Here is a 22,727-nt window from a genome sequence, read left to right as displayed (position 1 = left end):
GAACAGCTGGTCACTCTGCAGAGGCTCAATAAACATTTGTGGAATGAATAAATGAATCTCCCATTCAGTCTCTATTCATCAGTCTTGCCCTTTATCCACTTCTGGTTAACATCAACTCATAGACTGTCTACACTAGTCCCTTTATTTCTTATGGAAGGGAGAAAAAGACAGTTCAGCACAGTAGTTACAAGTCTAGACTTTGAAACTGCCAAATCCGCTAGGTTTATGACTGGCTTCATTGCTTCTCTAACAGTTCTGTCCAATAGAATTTGCTACAATGATAGAGACAATCTGTTCTACACCCTCTGATACAGTAGCGACTAGTCCCATAGACTAATTGAGAATTTGAAGTGTGGCTAGTGTAACTAAGACAATGAACTTTTAATTTCATTTCATTTAAATTTAAATTTAAGTAGCCACATGTGGCTACAGGCTACAATACTGGACAGTTGTAGCTGTATGATCCTGGGCAATATTTCCTAATCTCTCTGTGCCTCCATTTCCTTGTCAGTTAAATGGGAATAATAATAATAATAATCCTCATATTATTGTTGTAAGGATTAAATGAGATAATATGTAGAGCACTAGAATAGTACTTGGTATAAGGAAAGCTGTCAGCAAATAGCACTATTGTGAGCAAAAGGAAGTAGATTTGCAATAACACTAAATCTTTACTCAAACATGACAATGATACCAATCTACCATATTTAAAAAAAGGGAAATAAAGGCATTTCCAAAAAGTAAGGTTATAGCAAATATGTGGTAAGTTGGAAAGTGGGGTAAGTGTAAAGGAACTCTAGAATAGTGTGTCAAAAAGTTAGAAATTTTAGATTTAAATGTTACTTTTTTAAAATTATACTTTAACTTCTTGGACACATGTGCAGAACGTGCAGGTCTGTTACATAGGTATACACGTGCCATGGTGGTTTGCTGCACCCATCAACCCGTCATCTACATTAGGTATTTCTCCTAATGCTATAAATGCTACTTTTTAATAAAATAGCAGTTACCATAGCAGCCAGACATCACAAAGTCATTTCAAAATCAAAGGCAATGAGCATCTTCTTAAAGAAACCTTGTGAACAATGTATCTGAGCAATATCATAAAAGGGCTCCCTTGTATGTCTGGGGTTTATTATACAGAATAATTCATTTCCCAACACTTTTCTCTAGCTTTCAATATCTACTTTACAACTGCACTCAAGATTCTACACATTTTTCTTATTTCTTGGGGTTTATTTTTTTAAAAAATCCTCACAACAGTGGAAAAGGTAAAACAATTATTTTATAAGAAAAAACAATTATTAATATCTCTTAGGACACCACTTTATTATTGCTCTGCAAAGCAGCAAATTGATGCTGCTATATTTTGAAGGAGACTTGAATTAATTTTTTATTATCTCATATTGTCTTTTTGTTAGCTTCTAAGTAAAATGTTCTTTCTCTACCTATATAGGTTTTTTTTTTTTCATTTATAAATGTCATGCATTTTTGTCTTCCCAGAGAATTTTAACTTCAAGCCAGATTTGTGAAGAAGAGAAGGAGGAGAAGAGAGGGAGGAGGATGAAAGGAAAAGGAGGAGGCAAAGGAGAAAAAGGAGAAGAGTGGTAGAAGGAGGACGAGGAGAATAAAGTTCTTCAGCTCCCTGATTAGACTTTGCCTGATCAGTCTTCCTCTTGCAACCATTGTATAAATGTCTAAATGGAGCAGGGATGGTACGAAGCGCACAAGGTCACTGCTGCTTCTGACATGTGCCAGTCTCATCTGTTTAGCATCTTGAACTATACTGCAGTGTCTTTTTGTCTTTTTCTTTTGTCCTCTAGATCTTCCCACCTTGCTCAGCTTTCAGATTTTATAGTTACCTTGAAGGCTGAGAATGAAAAGAATTTCTTTTGGAAAACTATCTGTTTAAAAACAAGGTTTATTCTCTAATGTGTTAGTGTTTACTTGGCTCTATAATGTTTTTCTTCTTTGTGTTAAGGTCAAACATTACAAACCATAGGACCTACATATCTGATTTTAACAGAGAATCTTTTTTTCAGTGCCAAATTTCCCTAGTCAAGGTGAGCCATTTAGAGTATGTGTCATTCCATATTTAATACACAAGATGTTAAAGCATAAACAAGTTTGTTTCATAGTTCATTGCTTTTAATCTTGAAATAAAAATTGAATCTGTTTTCTCTTTTTGAGATGGAGTTTCACTCTTGTCGCCCAGGCTGGAGTGCAGTGGGTGATCCCGGCTCACTGCAACCTCTGCCTCCTGGGTTCAAGTGATTCTCCTACCTCAGCCTCCAATAGCTGGGATCACAGGTGTGTGCCACCATGCCGAGCTAATTTTTGTATTTTTAATAGAGACGGGGTTTCACCATGTTGGCCAGGATGGTCTTGATCTCTTGACCTTGTGATCTACCCACTTCAGTCTTCCAAAGTTCTGGGATTACAAGCATGACACACTGAGCCCCGCCAAATCTGTTCTCTTAAATAGAGCTTAGATCACATAAAAATGATACGATCTCCCATTGCACTGACTCTGTGGGAAAAATCGGTATATTAACCCTTTCTCTAAAAAGAGCTGAGAAATTGTCTTTATACCAGTTTCTAATAGAAAGCTTTGGATTGTGACATCAGTTTCGTGTATTAGAAAACAAGGCAATTTTTTTTTTTTTTTTTAAAGATGGAGTTTCTCTCTTGTCGCCCAGGCTGGAGTGCAATGGGTGATCTCGGCTCACTGCAACCTCCACCTCCCGGGTTCAAGTGATTCTCCTGCCTCAGCCTCTCGAGTAACTGGGACTACAGGCGCCTGCCACCATACCTGACTAATTTTTGTATTTTTAGTAGACATGGGGTTTCGCCATGTTGGCCAGGCTGGTCTCGAACTTCTGACCTCATGTGATCCACCTGCCTTTGCCTCCCAAGGGATTACAGGCATGAGCCACTGCGCCCAGCTAGAAAAGAAGGCAAACTCTCAATAACAAGCAACCTAGGCACTAAACTACAGTGGAGAGTAAAACAGCCTGGTCCCTGTCCTTAGGAAGCTTCCAGTAAACAGGCTACAAGGAGCCATTACAGCTCCTTGCAACCCTTCGCCTGAGCCTCAATGATATCATTCTACAGCACCCCAATTCCTAACTCCAAAAAGAGGGTTAAAAGGGGACGCACCCCTGGAAAGTTTCATACCTTGTTCTGTTCTCCCCTCACTATTACCAAATCCCTAGAAAGGCCTAGTATGGAAAGGATTGACCTTTCTCAATAAATAATGGGGTAGCAATGGCTTGGCAACACCAAAATGTGCATGATTTTTTTTTCTAGATTAAAAAAGAAATAAAACAGTTAGGTCACCTGGAGTTTTTATAGAAGAGCAATCTGCCGGTCCTTTATACTTCTTGTTCTTTCTGGGACTACCTTTCTAGAGTGATGATAAGACGGTGATGATGGTGATACTAATACCTAATGTTTATCAATGTTTTCTGTGTACCAGATCTGAGATAGGTACTATTTTTAATCCTCATTTTACAGATGAGGAAACTGAGGCACAGGTAGGCTAAGGAAGTGGTCTAAGGTCATACAATTACCCTGTAAAAGAAGTATCCACCGCACAAACCCAGATGTTCTGGCTTTGGAACTTATGCACTTATCTAGTATGGTATAATGGCCGCCATAGTTTTCTTCCTAGTAATGCAAAATTATTTCCAGTCTTATGAAGAAAACTAATTCCGAAGAGATCCTCAACATTAGAAAGTGTGTTAGTCTTCATATCTCCTCTAATACACATAAAAGGAATGCAACAGGGAAGGATAAATGAATGAGTGCAAGAAGAACAGGAGTGAAAATCCAATTACAATATTTCTATTATTTCATTTGGCATTTTTATTTTTATAGGAGAACTAAAAGAAATCAACTACACTACATATGTATGTCACTGGAAGTGGAGACCTTCACTCCTTTGCTCCTAATATAGTTTATCTCAGAAAACCATGATGTTAACCCAGTATGAGAGATTCATGAGTTTTAAGTAGTCAGTTCAGAAACTACAATTACTTTGCATGCATCTGTCTCCATTTCTCCCATCCTGTTCCCCATTGAGCAATGACCCAAAGTGGTGACTTGGCACTTTGACGTTTGGAGTTCATGTGGCCACAGAGCTAAGCAAAGGCAATAGACTATTATTCATGGAACTTACATTTTGGACAATACAGCAGAACAGATGCCCAAAAAACCCTGACAACTAGAACACTTAAAAATACGGAATAACACTTTGGGAGGCCAAGGTGGGTGGATCACTTGAGGTTAGGAGTTTGAGACCAGCCTGGCCAACATGAAAAAACCCTGTCTCTACTAAAAATGCAAAAATTACCCAGGCATGGTAGCACATGCCTGTAGTCTCAGCTACTCAGGAGGCTGACACAGAAGAATTGCTTGAATCCGGGAGGTAGCTGTTGCAGTGAGCCGAGATTGCACCACTGCACTCCAGTCTAAGCAACAGAACAAGATTCTGTCTAAAAAAAAAAAAAAAGGAATAAAAATTCAAAACTTTAAAAAGCATGTATGACTGAGCTTATGGTAAAGTAAGACATTATTAGAAGTAAGAAAAAAGACAGAGCAAAAATCCAAAGATGTAATGGAGCACTAAAGCTGACATTAACCATGGGGGCATCAACTGACCACTAGTGGTAAAGAGTTTTTTCTCAGCTTTTTCATATCATAGAAAATGATACTAGTACAATAGCAATTGCTAGAATAAATGGGAAGGTATCTGGGAGCATCATCTATTATGCTAAATGTAACTTTGTAAAGCCATTTATTATATTTACATCATGTAACATAAGAAAAAATTGAATATAAAGTACTAAATATTAAAAATATATTGAATATAACTTAAATATCAAGTATATGTAATTTGTATAAACCATGCCACAGAAATACTTGTAAATATTTTAACAAGTAACTTGAGCTTTTTATAATGAACATAGAATTTTGTCATTTTATATGATGCTTATAATGGTTGCAGGCAATTCCTGCTCAAAACTTATAATAATAACCTTTTCAAAAATCTCAGCATAGACAACCTATTTTATGGGTTGTTTTCCCATAAAAGTTGTAGTGGCTAAAAATTAACAAACTTGGTAACCAAATTAAAAAGTTAGAAAAGGAACAAGAGAACAAACCCAAAGAAAATAGAAAATGGAAATATTTTAAAAAGCAAAAATGAATGCTATAGGACAGCAGAATGTAATGGAGAAAATCAACAAAGTTAAAGCTGGTTCTTTTAAAAAGACGATAACAAAACTTTGGCAACACTGAGCTAAAGAAAATAGAGAATACACAAGCAACCCTTATACTATTACGTGAATATATTAGGAGTAGCTGTATGCCAACAAATTTGAAATTTTAGATAAAATAATTGGACAAATTCTTAGGAAAATATATCTTTACAAACTGACTCAAGATGAAATAAAAAGCTTAGATGATTCTATAACAATTAAAGAAATGTAATAGTAGTATAAAAATCCTTCCATAAAGAAACACAAGGCTCAGTTTTATGTGATAATTCTATTAAACATTCCAAAAACAGATCATTTGATTCATACACAAAATTTTTTCTCAAAGACAGAAAAAGAGAGAGACTTCTCAACTTTCATGAATCTTATATAACACTCTTATCCAAACTAGGTAAAGACAGTATGACAAAGGAAACAAAAAAAGACCAACTTTACTCATGAAAATACTTTAAAAAATTATAAAGTAGATCTACCATTTGATCCAGCAATCCCATTACTGGGTAGCTATCCAAAGGAAAATAAGTCATTATACCAAAAAGGCACTTGCATGCATATGTTTATTGTAGCACAATTCACAATTGCAAAGCTATGGAACCAGCCTAAGTGCCTATCAATTTATGCGTGGCTGAAGAAAATGTGGCATATATACAGCGTGGAATACTATTCAGCCATAAAAAAGAACAAAATAATGTCTTTTGCAGCAACTTGGATGAAGCTGGAGGCCATTATTCTAAGTGAAGTAACTCAGAAAAGGGAAACCAAATACCGTATGTTTTCATGGCTATGTAAAGGCAAACAGAGTGATATGATGGTCTCTGGAGATTCAGAAGGGAGAGGGTGAATCTCCCCCTTCTTGGAGATTTAAAAACTACACATTGGGCACAATGTAGACAACTCGGGCTACAGGTGCTCTAAAATCTCAGATTTCACCACTATACCATTCATCCAGGTTACCAACAACCACTTGTACCCCAAAAGCTACTGAAATAAAAAAATTAAAAACAAAAATAATATACAAAATATTAGCAATATAATCTCATGATATATGGCAAATTTGGTTTCATTTTTAAATGCACAATTACTCCAACATTAGAAAATCCAGAATTATAATTATCTTGTCACTATATATTAATTTGGAAAAGTAATTTGATCATCTCAATAGATGCAAGAAATGCATTCAATAAAATTCAACTTACATTCACAATTTAAAAACTTATCAATGTAGGAATATAAGGGAGCTTCTTTAACCTAATTAGTATTTGCAAAAATAAAAATCTACAGCATATGTCATTCTAAATGGTGAAATATTAAAAGCATTTCATTTAAAAACAGAAACAGACAAAATTAAACAATATGCTACCCAGGAATGTGTACATCAGTGATAAAGCTATAAGAAAATGTAAGGTAATAAACGCGAAACTCAAGACTCAAGAAAGTGGCTACTTCTGGGTGAGAGGGGATGTAATCAGGGGAGTGGGCAGCAGGTATACAAATGGTCGCTTTAGTATGGTTTTTGTAAACCACACACACACACACACACACACACACACACACACAAATGTAAAATATATTATTCATAACATGAGGCAGATGAAGTGAAACAATGGTTCATTTTGCAAGTGTGAGACAAAACCAAACTGAATGGCTAGGCTAAATAACATTTATAACTACAATAGGTATTTAAATCACCTTCTCTTTCATTGTATAAATTCAAGCTTGGCTTTTTTTTTTTTTTTTTGTGAGACGCAGTGTCGCTCTGTTGCCCAGGCTGGCGTGCAGTGGTGTGATCTCAGTTCACCTCAACCTCCACCTCACGGGTTCAAACGATTCTCCTGCCTCAGCCTCCCAAGTAGCTGGGACTACAGGCATGTGCCACTATGCCCGGCTAATTTTTGTATTTTTAGTAGAGACTGGGTTTCACTATGTTGGCCAGGCTGGTCTCGAACTCCTGACCTTATGATCTGCCCTCATCAGCCTCCCAAAGTGCTGGGATTACAGGCGTGAGTCACCACACCCAGCCTTTGGCTTCTTATAAATCATATTTCTACACTAAACTTGGATAATACTTTAACACATTTGGGGAAAAATTTCAAATGAACTGCTCATGGCATCATAAGAGTTGGAGATGAAGAATTATAAGTGAGACTTATTCCATTTCTTGAATAGCTCTATTATAATTAAAACTTTAGTGTATAGGGACCACCTCTCACAATCATTTGGTTGGCTTTCTAGAGACTTTGCAAAAAAATAAATAAATTCTTTAATAATATGCAAAAGAAGGGAACAGCCCTTATGAAATGCAAACTCATATTGATTGTAGAATTTTCTCCTTTGTTCTCTGCACACTACGTGTGGCCAAAACATTCTAAGCATTCCCACAGTAATGCTAGCATGCTGAATTAAATTGCACTATCAGTACAGTTTCAAATGTTCTACTTGGTTTGTTCACCCACAGACACTTTAGTGGGTACTGGGGCCATAGCAGGGCATTGGGGCTAATGAGGGAAAATTCTGGTGAGAATTAAAAAGAATGCTCTCTGAGTATAAGATAGAAAAAAGTATTGATTTAGAGAAGGGAAGTGTGCTTTTGGAAAATTTTCCTCTAAAGAACTTTCTACACTTCAGTTTCCTAAAGAGATAAAATAGGAACCAGCTTGAGAATTTGTGTCTTCTTTGAGTAGTGTTCAGTGGATAATGCTATTTGTGGGTATAACAGGAACTCATTCCTTTCCTTTTCTTTTGTTTTATTTAAGGAAATGGAGACTGGAATATGTAGGTAGGAACCGGTAATTAAATTAGGTGCCCAGTTTTTCATTCTTATTTTGTGAAGCATTATTTGCCTATGACTGCGGTCCATGTTCTGAGTTACCTTAAACATTATTTTTTGAATTCTGAAAAGTCCCTAAAGGTTCCCAAGAAATGTTCCAATCCTACTTTTTAAATTTTCAAAACAAGTTCAGGCACCTGCAGAGATATAACTATAATGCATAGCTCATGACCACCAAGACCAAATGGCTGTTTAGAATCTTACAGTTCTGAATTCCTCAATTTATTTTGAATTATCCAGGGACCTGCTCAAGTCATTCCCATGCATCCATCTCCAGTCTAAGAAACAACAACCAAAATGTCCTGACGGGGATGACCATACCAATGAGTTCTCCAAAAAACAAGGCCACTGGATGTCACAGCAGCTTCTTCAAAGGTCAGATAAATTATAGAGAGGGATTTCAAAGCATTTTATATTAAGGCAAGGGGCTGCAGAAATATTCAGGAGGAGCTGGCTTTTCCCTTGTAGGTAAAGGAGTTTTCTCTTCTACTCTGTTTTTTGATAAATCCTTTTTCTTATTCTTTTTCAACCTTCATATTTTATCCTCCACCCTCCGTCCTCTAGAATATCATCCTACAGGCAGTGTCAGGGAGAAAAATTACTCTGGACCTGACCCTGTAAAAGGCAAAGTTCTGAGAAATACAAGATGACAGGGCTGGAGCTCCCTCTAGAGCCCATCCTGCCGACAATGGAGGGGTCTTCAGCAAAGTGAACTGGGGCTGGTGGATACTGACCCATTTCCCCATCCCAGCTCATCTTACTGGAAAGCCCTTCCAAAGACTGAGAGGTCTGGAAGAGCAGAACTATTCACCATGGACTTCAAGACTGCTCAGTGATGCTCACTGGCATCTCCAAAAACAATCTGGTCGAACAAGCTTATTTAGTAAGTTCTCTTGTCAAAATCAGCTCTAAATAGTCACCACAAAAGGAATTTGGATGAATATGTAAAGCAGAGAATGTTCCTTTGCTGATTGTTTAATCCAGTAGTTTGTATCATAGTCATAGATGTAGTCACAGCAAACTTGATAGTCTGATTTTATAATAAACTGATGACTTTAAAACCAATGACTTTGAAACATTTATAAGAAGCAATGTTGTTGCTGCTTTTTAACTTTCTTTAGAAAAGCTAAAGAAATACAAGGACTTAACATGTTAATGAAAACAGAACAACGTAATCTTCATTTGAGCATAAATCTGAAAATTTTAAATCACTACCTTCTTTGCTTAGGAAAACAATAAAGATTCACAGATAAGGGATTGAGAAACCTAATTTTCAATGTATTATAGTTACATTTTGAATAGCAGAGGAAAATGCTATTTCTAATTTGTTCCTGATGTTATTAGAGATGGAGAATATTCAATTTTGCTTTCAATAACTGTGAAGAGGAAATAATTTGGGTAACAGCTGATAATATTTCTCTATCATTTGGAGGAACTTAGTAAGAATGACTAAATGTTCAGGTCTTAACACAATTAAAAAACTGTCTTGCCATGCATTCCTCAAAACATGGCTTCCTTTTTTTAAGTTTGTTTAGTTGCAGTTATCAAACAGTTCAAAATGATCTCCAAAATACATTCCTATTATTTTGAGTCATTACTCCAGACAAATAAAATGGAAGAGCTAGTCCTGTTAACACAAAATTAAACTCTTAATTGAACCTGTTGTTTTGTTAGTAATGCATACAATTCAAGGATCACAATAGCATTTTTATAACACCGCGCAGTTTACTAAAAATGCTCGTAACCATTTTCTTAATCTCAAAACAAAGTAGATCCAGCATACACAAATTGTGCTACTCAATTGCCTTCATTAGGTAGTATATTGTAAGTTCAATTTTTTCTGTTTACTAAATTTTGTAAACACTAACCATGCCTCTGGCCCTGATCTCTTTAGTAGTAGTAGTAGTAGTAACAGTAATCATAGCTAACATTTTTTGAGTGCTTACTATATTCTAGGTACAATTTTAAGTGTTTCATGTGCATTAATTCAATAATCCTAGGGATAAAGAAAAGAGATTTTATTTAAAGTTTCATTAGACTGAGAAAATTTAACTTTAGATGCCTACTTGTCTTTCTAGTTTTTCTTTATTTTGTTTCTGCTTTAATTTCACTCTATCCTTGATGGTTTGCCTAACATTTACTTTCTTGGTAAATACACAGCAACATTTGGTTAGCAGATGTTATTTTTTAAATGTCTATAACTTGCAATCTCCTTTTTTAAAAATCTGGAATAGAATTGTATAAGCCTTAGAAAAATTAAGTCAAGAAAATGAAAAGTCAAAAATAGTTAGATGACTTACCCAAAGTCATCCAGCCAATAAGATGACAGGTCAAGATGCAAATATTGACCACACACTAGCTTCCCTTCCTCACCCTGATCCCCCCAGAAACTGCTCAAGTCTATTATTACCTTCTCTGGAACTGTGTCTATGCCTTAGCAACTCTGTCCATCTTCACCACCACCATCAATAAGTAAATCTATTAAGAACATCACTGCATTTAATTTAGGGCAAAACTGGATGACATAGAGCCAATAATGTGGATGCTGCTCTAGTCCTGTAGGAATTCACAGTCTAAGACTAATGGCAATAATCTCAGAGGTGTAACCAAGGGGGCATTAGGGGAAAAGAACCACTGCAGACTCTAGGTTAGAGAAATGAAAAGGATGGTGTGAAGGCTGGCTCATCACACATAAGTATGCTTGAAGAGGAAATTCTGGTAAATACATAATTATTTCCCCTGTAAAGAGCAGCTCCTTCCTTGCATGGTGATACAGAATGGTGAAAATGCATATTGAAAACTTACACTAAACAAATGGACGTTACATTGGGTGGCAAAAGAAAGTGGTAGAATGGAACTGCAGTGGGAATCAGATGCGTGTTGATCTCAATTTTTCCAAGGTATTATTTTGGCAAGACTCTGAATTTCTCTCAGACTTAGTGGAAACATGCTGTAGGCCAGGGAAAGAGTCTGATTTTGGCTTAAACCACTTATGGTCTCTATGACCTTTAACAAGTTCTTTTGAGTAATTTTTTAAGCCTCAATTTCTTCATCTGCAAAATGGGTATAATAATACAAACCTTGTAGGATTGTTGTGAGGGTTAAGCTAAAAGTTTTTGCAAGTGGTAGTTGCTCAATAGTTAGTATTTACCATTATTTATTTTCTTCTTCTTTTTTTTTTTTAAAGATGCAGTTTTGCTCTTGTTGCCCAGGGTGAAGTGCAATGGCAACATCTTGTCTCACTGCAACCTCCACCTGCTGGATTCAAGCGATTCTCCTACCTCAGCCTCCCGAGTAGCTGGGATTACAGGCACCTGCCATCACGCCTGACTAATTTTTGTATTTTTAGTAGAGACAGGTTTCACCATGTTGGTCAGGCTGGTCTTGAACACCTGACCTCAGGCGATCCACCCACCTTGGCCTCCCAAAGTGCTGAGATTACAAGTGTGAGCCACCACGCCCGGCCATTATTATTTCTTAATCAAGAAAATGAGAAGATTATGTTAAATGATTTTTAATATCAGTCCAACATTCAAAAGCCTATGAGTCTATATCTACTTGATACAAGGTTAAATAATTTTGTTAAATGGTTTTTAAGCCATATTGTTTCTCAGAGGTGGGCCATGTCATTTTTTATAGCACAAAGGGTCAATCAAATCACATCTGGATTTTGATTAAAAATAAGTCTAACTTTCAATCAACCCACAATTTAATTGGGGATACATTAGCAATAAAAGTCATAAATGGAGGTGAGAAAATAAAACCAAAGGAAAAAAGTCTCAAATTGCTTAAGTATGTTTTATCTAATCTAGCTTCTAATACAAAATTAGCTATGAATAACTTGTATAAATCTTCCACAATTTTCCAAAGAAGAGATGATTATTTTCCTAAATTCACACTAAATCATCTTTTCTCTGGAATAGTATTGTTCAAACATTGTGACTACAGCCTACAGTAAGTAATACATTTTACGTCGCAATCTAGTCCACACACGTGTGTAAATATGTAAATGTTTCTAGAAAATAAAAGTTTCGTAAGACCCTTTTTATATGCCTTGCATTAGTATTTTCTACTCTGTTTTAATCCAAGTTCTAATGTTGATTATCTACGAACTGATACTATGACCATTAAAAGGTCATCAACCATGGTTTTTAAAACACTACAATAGAGCATTCCTTTCTCTATGAAGGTTTTTATAACATGTCAAGTGGTCAGTACTATGTTTTGTCCAGTCAACTGGTTAAAATGTAGATATTCAGTTAACTCACATTTGGCATCACACAGATCCACAATATCGCTGGCTATTAATCATTTGAATTTTGGATGAATTCAATTAGTCTAGTTTGTAATTATACATGTTCTTAAAATGTTCTGTAAATGTATTTACCCAAATGTTCACTGTAAGTACCCTTTCCCCATTAAAGGCATTATACTACAGAAATCAATTTAAACTCACAATTTATAACTAGGTTTTCAAAGAGAAACTATAGAAATGCTTTTCATCAAATTTTACAATGGCCTATTCTTTCTTACATTGCCTTATTTTAACCTTTCTCCTTATTTCCACCTGCCATACATCTAGTATCTCTCCCTTTAAATAGCTTGATTTTAGAGTTTATTATAATTCCTTGATTGGGGGTAAAGCCATAATTTTTCTTTCTTAAAAACTGGAATTTGCACACAGCTCTGCACCATATGACATATTCCAGCTCTCTGCTTGTCCTGTGCCAATATATTTTTAAGCCATTTATTGTATCAAATTCAACAGGCATTTGATGTTACAAAATTCCACAGGTTTTCCAACCTTGAATTTCATTGCCTCTTTACTATTCATACTTCATTTACTTTTGGTGTCACTATCCCTGCCATTCTTCACAGCTGGATTGTTTGGCTGTTTTTGTTGTTGTTGTTGTTGTTTGTTTGTTTAATACTGAGCCTTCTGTCAATTATAATACACATTTCCCATTTTGATTTTGCAGCACCTCACTCTTGATCTTCACTGAAACCAACTAAGGGCCATGCAGAAAACATTCCCTCCAGACTATTTCCAGAAGGAGTCTACAAACACTTAAATAAATGGGTCTGTGATGCATTCTGTACGAAAGCTAAAGTTGAATCCCCTTCAAAATCCTATCTGCCATTGTTCTCTAACAGGTAAAGAATGTGGAAAACTCCCTTGATTAGTTAGGTTGTGCATGTCTGCTTCTGAGTTAGGGCCTCTTTTCAGATCTACAACTATTTTTCATTTATCTCATTATTTTTCACTGCCCTTCTACTTAAGCCCTTTCATTGATAAGAGATAATCTTAAAATTTCATGCAATTAGAAGATCAACTTCACTCAGACAATCATTTAGGATCTTTCTTCCTGTTGAGCACACATAGCAGCCCCTACCCTGCTGCAGCCCTTGGTTTCATTAGGGTGGGGAAAATATCAGAACTCAAGTATCGCAATTCTGTGCCAGCTACTCTATTTCCAAAAGGTTTGCTTTCTTCTTTCATTCTACCCAATAGTAGTCAGATATGGTTCATGTCTATATTGGTGGAAAAAGTATTTATCTTCCCCTTGCAAACCACTTATTTTTCTGGGTTTTTTTTTTTTTCCCGAAAAAGGTGAGATATGCACTCAAGATTATAGTAAGGACAATTTAAACTATGAATAGTATCAGGATCTTGTGCAGTGGGAGTATCATAGAACTGTCGACATAATTGGAGCACTTATGTCTTTAATTATGATATTAGTTATGTAAACATTTAGGATGCTGAGGGAGATTATTTCTGTTTTTCAAATGCCTCAGTGATTCTTTATAACAGCATTATGTTTAAGTCATCAAATAACTTATCTACTATTTGCTATATGAAGCAGCCTCTTGCTCTCCATCATTATTACTATCTTCTTTTTATTATTAAGAATAAAGGTCGGCCGGGTACGGTAGCTCACGCCTGTAATCCCAGCACTCTGGAAGGCCAAGGCGGGCAGATCACGAGGTCAGGAGATCGAGACCATCCTGGCTAACATGGTGAAACCCCATCTCTACTAAAAATATAAAAAAATTAGCTGGGCATGGTGGTGGGCACCTGTAGTCCCAGCTACTTGGGAGGCTGAGGCAGGAGAATGGTGTGAACCTGGGAGGTGGAGGTTGCAGTGAGCTAAGATTGCGCCACCGCACTCCAGCCTGGGTGACAGAGCAAGACTTTGTCTCAAAAAAAAAAAAAAAAAGAATAAAGGTCAGCTCCTTGATCTTTCCTCATATCAAATAAAAATTCCAGTTGACTTATTACGATAAGGAAAATTCACATTAATTAAAGTTGGTGCTGACTCCTAAAGTTCAAATATATTATGGAAATTACACTTTAAAACTAGCCCAGTTATCATGAGATCAAGCCCTCAAAGTAGAATTCTCCTAGAGTGTCATTTGCTTTGTGCCAATGTGATCCAAAATTCTCTCTACTCCTCTCCCCATAGTTTATCTCCTGATACCACACACAGAAGTGCACTGAGCCACATACTGGAACTCTAGCACTCTAGCTATATGCTTTTCTGTTCTTTCTTTCTTTATTTTTTTCATTTTACTCCCTTTGAAAGATTTCTGAGGTATGTACCTACAGTGCAATATACTAGCCTAGCCATCTGGATTCTCTTTCCTGGGTGGTAGCAACATGCCAAACAAAAATTACCAAATAGGTGTTTTCATATTAAGCCTCTGATAGCACATTCTGGTTAGACTTTTACTATAGTATTTACTTACAGAAGTATAGAAGTAATTTATTATATTTTTACAGTGGAAAAGTTGTTAAATGTGCAGCCTTGCACCAAGAAAAAATTCCTAACAATATATTGTATGGGTTATATGGGACCGGTTATTTTTCACAGATGTTTGCTTAAAATCTCACTTTTATAAAAACTGTTTGTTTTGACATCACATTAATATATTTTAATATATGTGACATCTCTTCAATTGCCACATTCCTTGTCACGTTACATATAAGGGAAATGTTTCTAAATTATTCCAGATCACTTTCTTGTAAGTTTGTCTCGGCAAATAAAAAATTCTTTTTTTATTTTTGTTGTTAGGAAACAAAAACTGCCCCCTCCAGCAGTACGCATCCTTTCCTCTACATGTGGGAGAAGATTTGAAATGCTCTGGTAGAGGAAAAGCCTCTCTTTAGGGTCACTCCATGGCACTGAACTTAGGATGCATAAGCAGCACTTTGGAGCAAGAACTCACTTTCTCATACTGCTCAGCACCAGCCAAATGGTAAGGACAGAAGATTGTCCTGAACACTTGAGTCTACACCTGAGTACATCCCGGTTTTGTCCCCTCTTCTGAGCACCCCATCAGAGCTCAGCACATTCAGAATCACTCTATCAGAGAGGGCTTGGGCGGCTCCATGGGAGTCCAAGAGCACATCTGCACTGATGCCAAGTAAGAAGTGGGAAAGCCTGGAAAATATGTCTTTTCCTGTCTTTATTGCTCCTGAAGGTACATAAGGAAATCTAACCTAGAACAAGTCCCTGCTCTTTATGAAAGAAAACCCAATCTCTTCATTTTTACATAAAGCCTCCATTTTGGAAGACATGGGGATTTTTAATGAGAAAATAAATGGTAAGGGAAAATTTGCCGAAGCCTGAGATACAATTATCTCCCAATGCTGTAATAAAGATCATTACCTACACATCAGAAAGCCTCTGTATGGCAAATAGCTCATCACAAATTAGGGTGTCAAGTCACAACCATTGTCATCAAAGAACAAGGAATAGTTCTTTCAGTGTGGTCACTACTAGTGATGCCACACACCACTGAGAAATGAGTATCATGACTTTCAAAGTACACAGCATTCACTTCTCACCACAACATATGGGAAATTTATTTTATTTTATTACTTTTTGAGATGGAGTCTCACTCTGCTGCCCAGTCTGGAGTGCAGTGGCATGATCTCAGCTCAATGTAACCTCCGCCTCCCGGGTTCAAGTGATTCGCCTGCCTCAGCCTTCTGAGTAGCTGGGATCACAGGTGTACGCCTCCGTGCCTGGCTAGTTTTTGTATTTTTAGTAGAGACAAGGTTTCACCATGTTGGCCAGGCTAGTCTCGAACTCCTGACCTCAGGTGATCTGCCCGCCTTGGCCTCCCAAAGTGCTGGGATTACAGGTGTGAGCCACTGTACCCAGCCCAACATATGGGACATTTAAAGTCCTCTTTCCTTTCATTCTTCACCTAATTATTCATTCTTTTTTAATTAATTAACTCAACAAAAATTTGTTGAATAGCTACTATATGTACATACTACTATATGCCAGCATATAGTAATAATAGCAAGACAACAACAGCAACCATACCCAACACTCATAGAGAGTCTGCTTACTATAAACCAGACACCAAGTATATACATTAGCTCATTTAGTCTTTGCAACAGTCTCCTGACAGGTACAATTATACGCATATTTGCAGATGAGCAACTAAAGCATAGAAAGATTAATTCCCCAGGTCACACAGTCCATAAGTGCCACAGCCAGGCTTCAAACTTACATCTTTTAACTCCAGTTTCCATGCTTTTGACCTCTATGCTGTATAAAGAAAAACAGGCAAGGCCTTATGGAACTTTCGGTGTAGTGGAGAAGACAGAAATTAAATAAACATGGAAATGTGTTGTAATTTCAAATGCTAATGAGATTTATAAGAAAACAGGAGGGTGCCACAAGATAGGATGGTATAACATTTCAAAGGCTCTTCTTGCAGGCTAAGAAATACAGTGATTACCTTGGGTGATTCTCATCTCACCTCAATGACAAAGTTATAAAATTTAAGAAAGCAAGCGGGGTAAAAAGAATTTGGCAGAACTAAATCTGGGAGGCTAGGGGTAACAGACTAAACAATTCACCCCTTACCCCTTGCCATAGCCAGGCTTTGCCATAAAGCCTTGCCATCTTGGTGGCCCTTCTTGCTGGTACACTCAGCATGATACAGATGAGGAATCAGGGGAATACAACCCATTCTGTCCCCATCTCTCCTTAATGAGAAAATCCAGTCTGGATCAGGTGTCCCATCTCCACAGATGAAAGCAAGTATCTTCCCTCATCTGCTGCCTTTGACCAAGAAATGCATGACAGATGTCTACAAAACCTTAAATTCCACCTGAATACTTCAGCTTATAAAAAAGAAAAAGAAAACAAAAGATTTATTTTGCCTAATATGGTGAACACATGGGCTTCTGGAAACAATTCAAGGTATGGCTTATAGTCACTAGAACAAACAAAACGTGGTTTATAAAATGTGGTTATTAGCAGACTCAGAAACCAACGGAAACAAATGACTTAAAGAGAACAAGAACATAGAAGCAGAAAATCAGGTTCCCAGGGGGAGAAAATTCCCTTTCCATCCTGATTTTTAAAAAAAAAAAAAAAAAAAAAAAAAAAAAAAAAAAAAATCTGGACTTTATTACCCTGCTTGACCAATTATAAATCTACTCCTTTCCTTTTAGTGTCAGAGAAATCACACAGAAAGAAAAGCCTCTTTTTTTTCCTTCTGAAGAAATTGCCTTTCTACAGATTTAGGAAAGTTTTATATCTCTTATTATCATTATTTATTTTATGTATTATTTTTATGTCTCCAGTTTTTACATAAGACATGGTCTGTACATACAGGATTACATCCAAAGACAGTATGATATATTAACTCCTAATTCTGTGCTTCCTAGTTTCACGCTACTGTGTTTGATAAAGACTTAGAGTGAGGAAGGAGAGGGTAAGTGTTCATAACAGCACGATAATTAAATGTGCTTCACATGCCTAGATGAATGAGCAACATCATTTTCAGGTCCAATAAATAAATTAATTTTTCTGGTTCATCGTTCAGAATCATAAAAATAATAATTTTTTATATTGTAATATAAGAAGTCTCCTGTTTCATCATCTTAATGTATCACTTGAAATAGGATTTTGGCTAGGCGCGGTGGCTCACGCCTGTAATCCCAGCACTTTGGGAGGCCATGGCAGGTGGATTGCTTGAGGTCAGGAGTTCGAGACCAGCTTGGCCAACATGGTGAAACCTTGTCTCTACTAAAAATACACAAAATTAGCCTTGTGTGGTGGCATATGCCTGTAGCCCTAGCTACTCAAGAGGCTGAAATAGGAGAATCGCTTGAACTCAGGAGGCAGAGGTTGCAGTGAGCCGAGATCGCACCACCGCACTCCAGCCTAGGTGACAGAGTGAGACTCCATCTCAAAAAAAAAGAAAGAAAAAGAAATAGGATTTTATATTCTACCTGACTACATACAGGATGTTAGTATATTAAAAATGCTTAGATAACTAAATACACAAGTGAATAGTTTGATTTCCAATGAGGGATAAACAGTCTCTAATAAGCAAATAGTACATTAAGGTCTCATCTTTCATATTTATCAAATTACACTTGAGATTAGCCTAGGTACAGGCAAACAATAGGCAGGAGAAGGCTACTTAACATTAAAAAGCAACAGTCTAAAGGCTAAACTTTTTTTTTTTTTAAGATGGGATCTCACTCTGTTTCCCAGGCTAGTGTGCAGTGGTGCAATCTCAGTTCACTGCAGCCTCCACCTCCCGAGCTCAAGAGATTCTCCTGCCTCAGCCTCCCAAATAGCTGGGATTACAGATGCCCACCACCATGCCTGGCTAATTTATGTATTTTTAGTAGAGATGGAGTTTCACCATGTTGGCCAGGCTGGTTTTGAACTCCTGACTTCAAATGATCCACCCACCTCAGCCTCCCAAAGTGCTGAAATTACAGGCATGAGCCACTGCACCAGGCCTAGACTAAACTTTCAAAGTAACTTACAATAGTATGTTAATTTTTTTGTTAGTATCATGAGACTTAATTTTTTTTTTAGAAAAACCCTGAAAACCATGTTAAATGTAACATTCTTTAGAAATATCTTCTATATGTTATTCCTTAAAAATCTGTGAGTGAGTGACAGATTCTTATTTGACCTGTCATCAGAATCCATTCTTCTTTTATTGATACACTTCACTAATGAACAAAATCATGTCCTATAGTTTACCTAGAAAAAAAATACCAAATAATTGCAAATAAAGGTTTTAAAAAGTATGTCACTTAAGGATCTGGACTTCTCCAAAATGAAGTAAATGTCCTTACATCTTTAGTACAAAAACTATCCCACATTTTACATGACATGGAAAACAGGATAAACATTGATGTCAAATGCCTGAGAACAACATTATATTTCACTACTCCAGGACAGACAATCTTTGTGTGCTCTATTCCAGAAAGAGAAAAGGAAAAAAAAAACAAAATAAACCTTGTAATGGTTGCAGTTTGTATTAACTTCAAAGCTGGTATTTCTTTCTCAAAGATCATTTTCTTTCTGTCCTTTAAAAAAGCGGGGGGTTGGAGTATGAAACCTCATAACAATCAAACATTGAAGAGTGTGTTGTTGAGAAAGCACCTGCAAAGTATTTTCAGACCTTTGAAAAACGATGTAATTTGAATCACCTCTCTAAATAGGTCATTTAACTTAGAAAAATTAAAATTAGCTGTGCAGGGTCAATTTTTTTCTACAGCATCTGCATCTCGTGTGTCCTCTTCTCTTCAAAGTCAAACCAGAGCTAAGTGTCAAGAACAGCCATAATATGTGAATTTATTCCAAATCGTAGTTATTCTGCTTGAAATGGCCATAAATGTTAACATTATATATAAAAACATAGAGTGAGGGGGTGCTACAAAAAGTTGGGGATGGGGGTGCAGAAGGCGGTGCAGGAGACGCAGAACTCACATTTCAGGGCGATAATGGTATGTGTAAAGCAGGGAGTCTCCACTGGTGCTTATTTCTTGCTTTTCACATACACACTTTTACAATATATGGCAAATCAAAATCAGGCGAGACAAAACACAAAATAAGTACTTCCACACAAGTGTAGTCTCCTACAAGCTTCATCTTTCGTTATCGAACTAACAGTATAGGATTATGAACCTTAACGCTATTGTCCAGCACCTTGAAGTATTCACTCATCCTACAACACTCTGGTAAACTCAGGGATTGAATCCCTGCTCCCCCGAAAGCCTTCCCAGGAATACAATAAACGACAAAATCTTGAAACATCTTAAAAATGAGAACAATAAAATAAAATGCAAATGAGAAGTTTAGCTGCCTAAGATATTCAGTGTTCTTCTACAACCAGACCATCCATAAAATCAAAAGGATCTCAACAATGTTGGAACAGAAAGTTGTCAGGACCATTGGACCCTTTACTTTAGAAGGGAGGGCATCCAAGGTGGCTGGCAGAGAGGCAATCGGCATCAGGGGAAGTACAGTAAGGAGTCAATTTTGTTTCAGGACTCTTCAAAGTCACCAGGAAATGTACCCCATTCTTTCTGGGTTAAAAGTAACTTTGATGCACAGTAAAAAAGTACTTTCATAGCTTCCAGCTGGCAACAATATCATCCACAGGCAAAGAGTGAGCGGAGATACTAATGAAACAGATTCTCCTCTCTGCCCACTTCCCCAAAGCCACTTTCCAAAAATGAGATTTTGAGGAATCTTGATTTACTAAAGACTTCTCTCTGTTTAAAGATGAAATGGAAGGATCTTTGCACGGACAAGGAGGCAAACTGAAGACTTGACATTGAGGAACTGCTAAAGAATGTTCTAAGCTACATTTTTCTTACAAGGGGGAAACCCAAAACAGAAACATCTCTTCACCTCCAGATGGAGGAGCAAACATATATAACTGCCCGGGACTGAGAAGCAGTATCACTCCAGCCACCGCCCCTCGCCCCCATTCCCAGGATCAATGACAGAAATAGTCCCAGCAGCAAGGGGCAGGGCAGGCTGGCTGCTCCTTCCACTACGACCTCTCCAAATTCGCTTTTCACTTCGCCCTGTTAGTCCCTCCTTAGTCCCTCAGCACGGACCCCCAGCCTCATCTCTCTAAGCGGCCACTTCTTCGCCCCCAACCATAGTTCTGAGCGGACTCGGCCCCACAACCGCCCTGTCTCCGGCGCGTCCCTCTGGGTGGCATCCCCCACACTTGGGAGGCTCACACAAGCCCCGGGACGAGGCGCCAGCGCCGGGGCTGGGGAACCCCGGGGGTTCCGGCCTCGCTGGGCTCCCGCCACCCACCCCCCCCACACACACACCTCGACGCCTGAGCGGATTAGGCGGCTGGGCTCGCAGCGGCGCTCACAGCCCCCGTCCCTCCCACTCTGGCCCCTCCCCGGTTCGGGCGCCCCGGGGTCCTCCGCCTCCGCGGAGGTGAGCGCGCACTCACCAGAGGTGAGCTGCATCCAGGCACATATCTTGTACACAGTGGCCGTGTTGCAGAAGAAGAAGAGGGTAAAGCAAACGATGCAGGCAATGATGAGCATCATGGAGAGGCCGATAAAGAAGGAGGCGGCTTTGAAGGCGCCCGAGGGCAGCGTGGAGAAGTCCGTGAAGCTGCCCCTGCAGGTCAGCTCCCTGGAGAAGCCGTTGCCGATGCAGTAGTGGAAGAGCCCGAAATAGCCGGCTTGCGGGGTGTCCACGCCGTCGCCTATCCAGTAGGGCTGGATGAAGCACACCACGTTGACGATGGCAAAGCAGATGGTGAAGATGGCCCACAGCACGCCGATGGCCCGCGAGTTCCGCACATAGTTGGTGTGGTACAGCTTGGCAGCCTCCTGAGCCGGGAGCATCGCGGCGGCGGCGGCAGCGGCGGCGGCTCCGGGCATTCTCCCCCTCCTCCTCCTCCTGGTCCTCCGCCTCCCCCCGCCTCTCCGCGCGCAGGAGACACACTCACGGAGCCTCGCGCGCTGCAACTCCCCTGCCTCCGCCTCAGCCCAGCAGCACCAGTTTCAGAGTCTGCATTCTCGCTCCCGGAAGGAGGGCGGGGGAGCGCGGAGCACCCCTCCGGCTCGCCTGGCACAGCCTCCCGGCTCCCCTCCCTTCCTCCCTCCTGGCCCGGGCTCCGGCCCTCCTCACCACTCTCCACCCCTGTTCCCGCCGCCGCCGCTGCAGCTGCTGCAGCTGAAGGCGGCAAATCCCTCGTGGAGCACCGCGGCGCGCAAGCCTGGGGCGCCCCCCACTCCGCTTCCCGCCTCCCTCCCCGCTGCCAGTGCCCAGGGGCGCAGAGGACCGCGGCGACCCCGGAACGCCCATCAAGGGGTGGACACGAGCCAAAGAAGCGGGCCTGGATTAGGAGGGCGAGGGTAGTAGTCTAAGAAGGTGGCAGGAGCACCCATAGGGATCCTAGAGGCAACCCCAGGATCCTGGTGGGTATGAGGGGCCGGGCTCGAGAGGCTGATTCAGGGAGCATTTCATCACCGCACAGCAACGTGCTTCGACCTCTGCATCTTTGCAGAGGCACGAGGGGCAGCGTGGCAGATGCAGGCAAGAAACGCCAAGAGGGAGGAGGCGTACAGCCCCCAAGAGTCTGTCTTGTTACCACAGAACTGCCCCTGGCTAACTCCTCGACTGCCTTCAGGTCGACAGGTGGAGATAGAAGTTGCGCAGGAGACTGGCAGACAATAATGTAAAAGACAAACCTCAAGGGTGGTCTCACATCAAGCACAGCTGAGCTTGCGTCCTCTTTGCGTTTTTCCCCCAGGCAGCCAGCTGAACTGTAGCTAATGGATGCCCCATACTTTCCTTTAA

At 39.1% G+C, this 22,727-nt stretch overlaps 1 protein-coding gene across 2 annotated transcripts in view; it reads right to left on the bottom strand.

The window, feature by feature from the left end:
• LHFPL3 (LHFPL tetraspan subfamily member 3) overlaps positions 1-21,911 on the bottom strand; it is a 576,163-nt gene extending 554,252 nt beyond the window's left edge. The window contains exon 1 of one of the 2 annotated variants that reach the window (XM_025379621.1): positions 21,367-21,911. In XM_025379621.1, the coding sequence (XP_025235406.1) occupies positions 21,367-21,805 (439 nt within the window). In that variant the 5' untranslated portion in view covers positions 21,806-21,911. The remainder of the gene's footprint in view (positions 1-21,366) is intronic. The other variant, XM_025379622.1, reaches the window with a different exon arrangement.
• Between the last annotated feature and the right edge of the window lie 816 nt (positions 21,912-22,727).

Source organism: Theropithecus gelada, chromosome 3, assembly GCF_003255815.1.
Source record: "Theropithecus gelada isolate Dixy chromosome 3, Tgel_1.0, whole genome shotgun sequence".
NCBI lineage: Eukaryota > Metazoa > Chordata > Mammalia > Primates > Cercopithecidae > Theropithecus > Theropithecus gelada.
The sequence above is the reverse complement of the archived record's forward strand: the minus strand, read 5'-3'. Positions and strand labels throughout refer to the sequence as shown.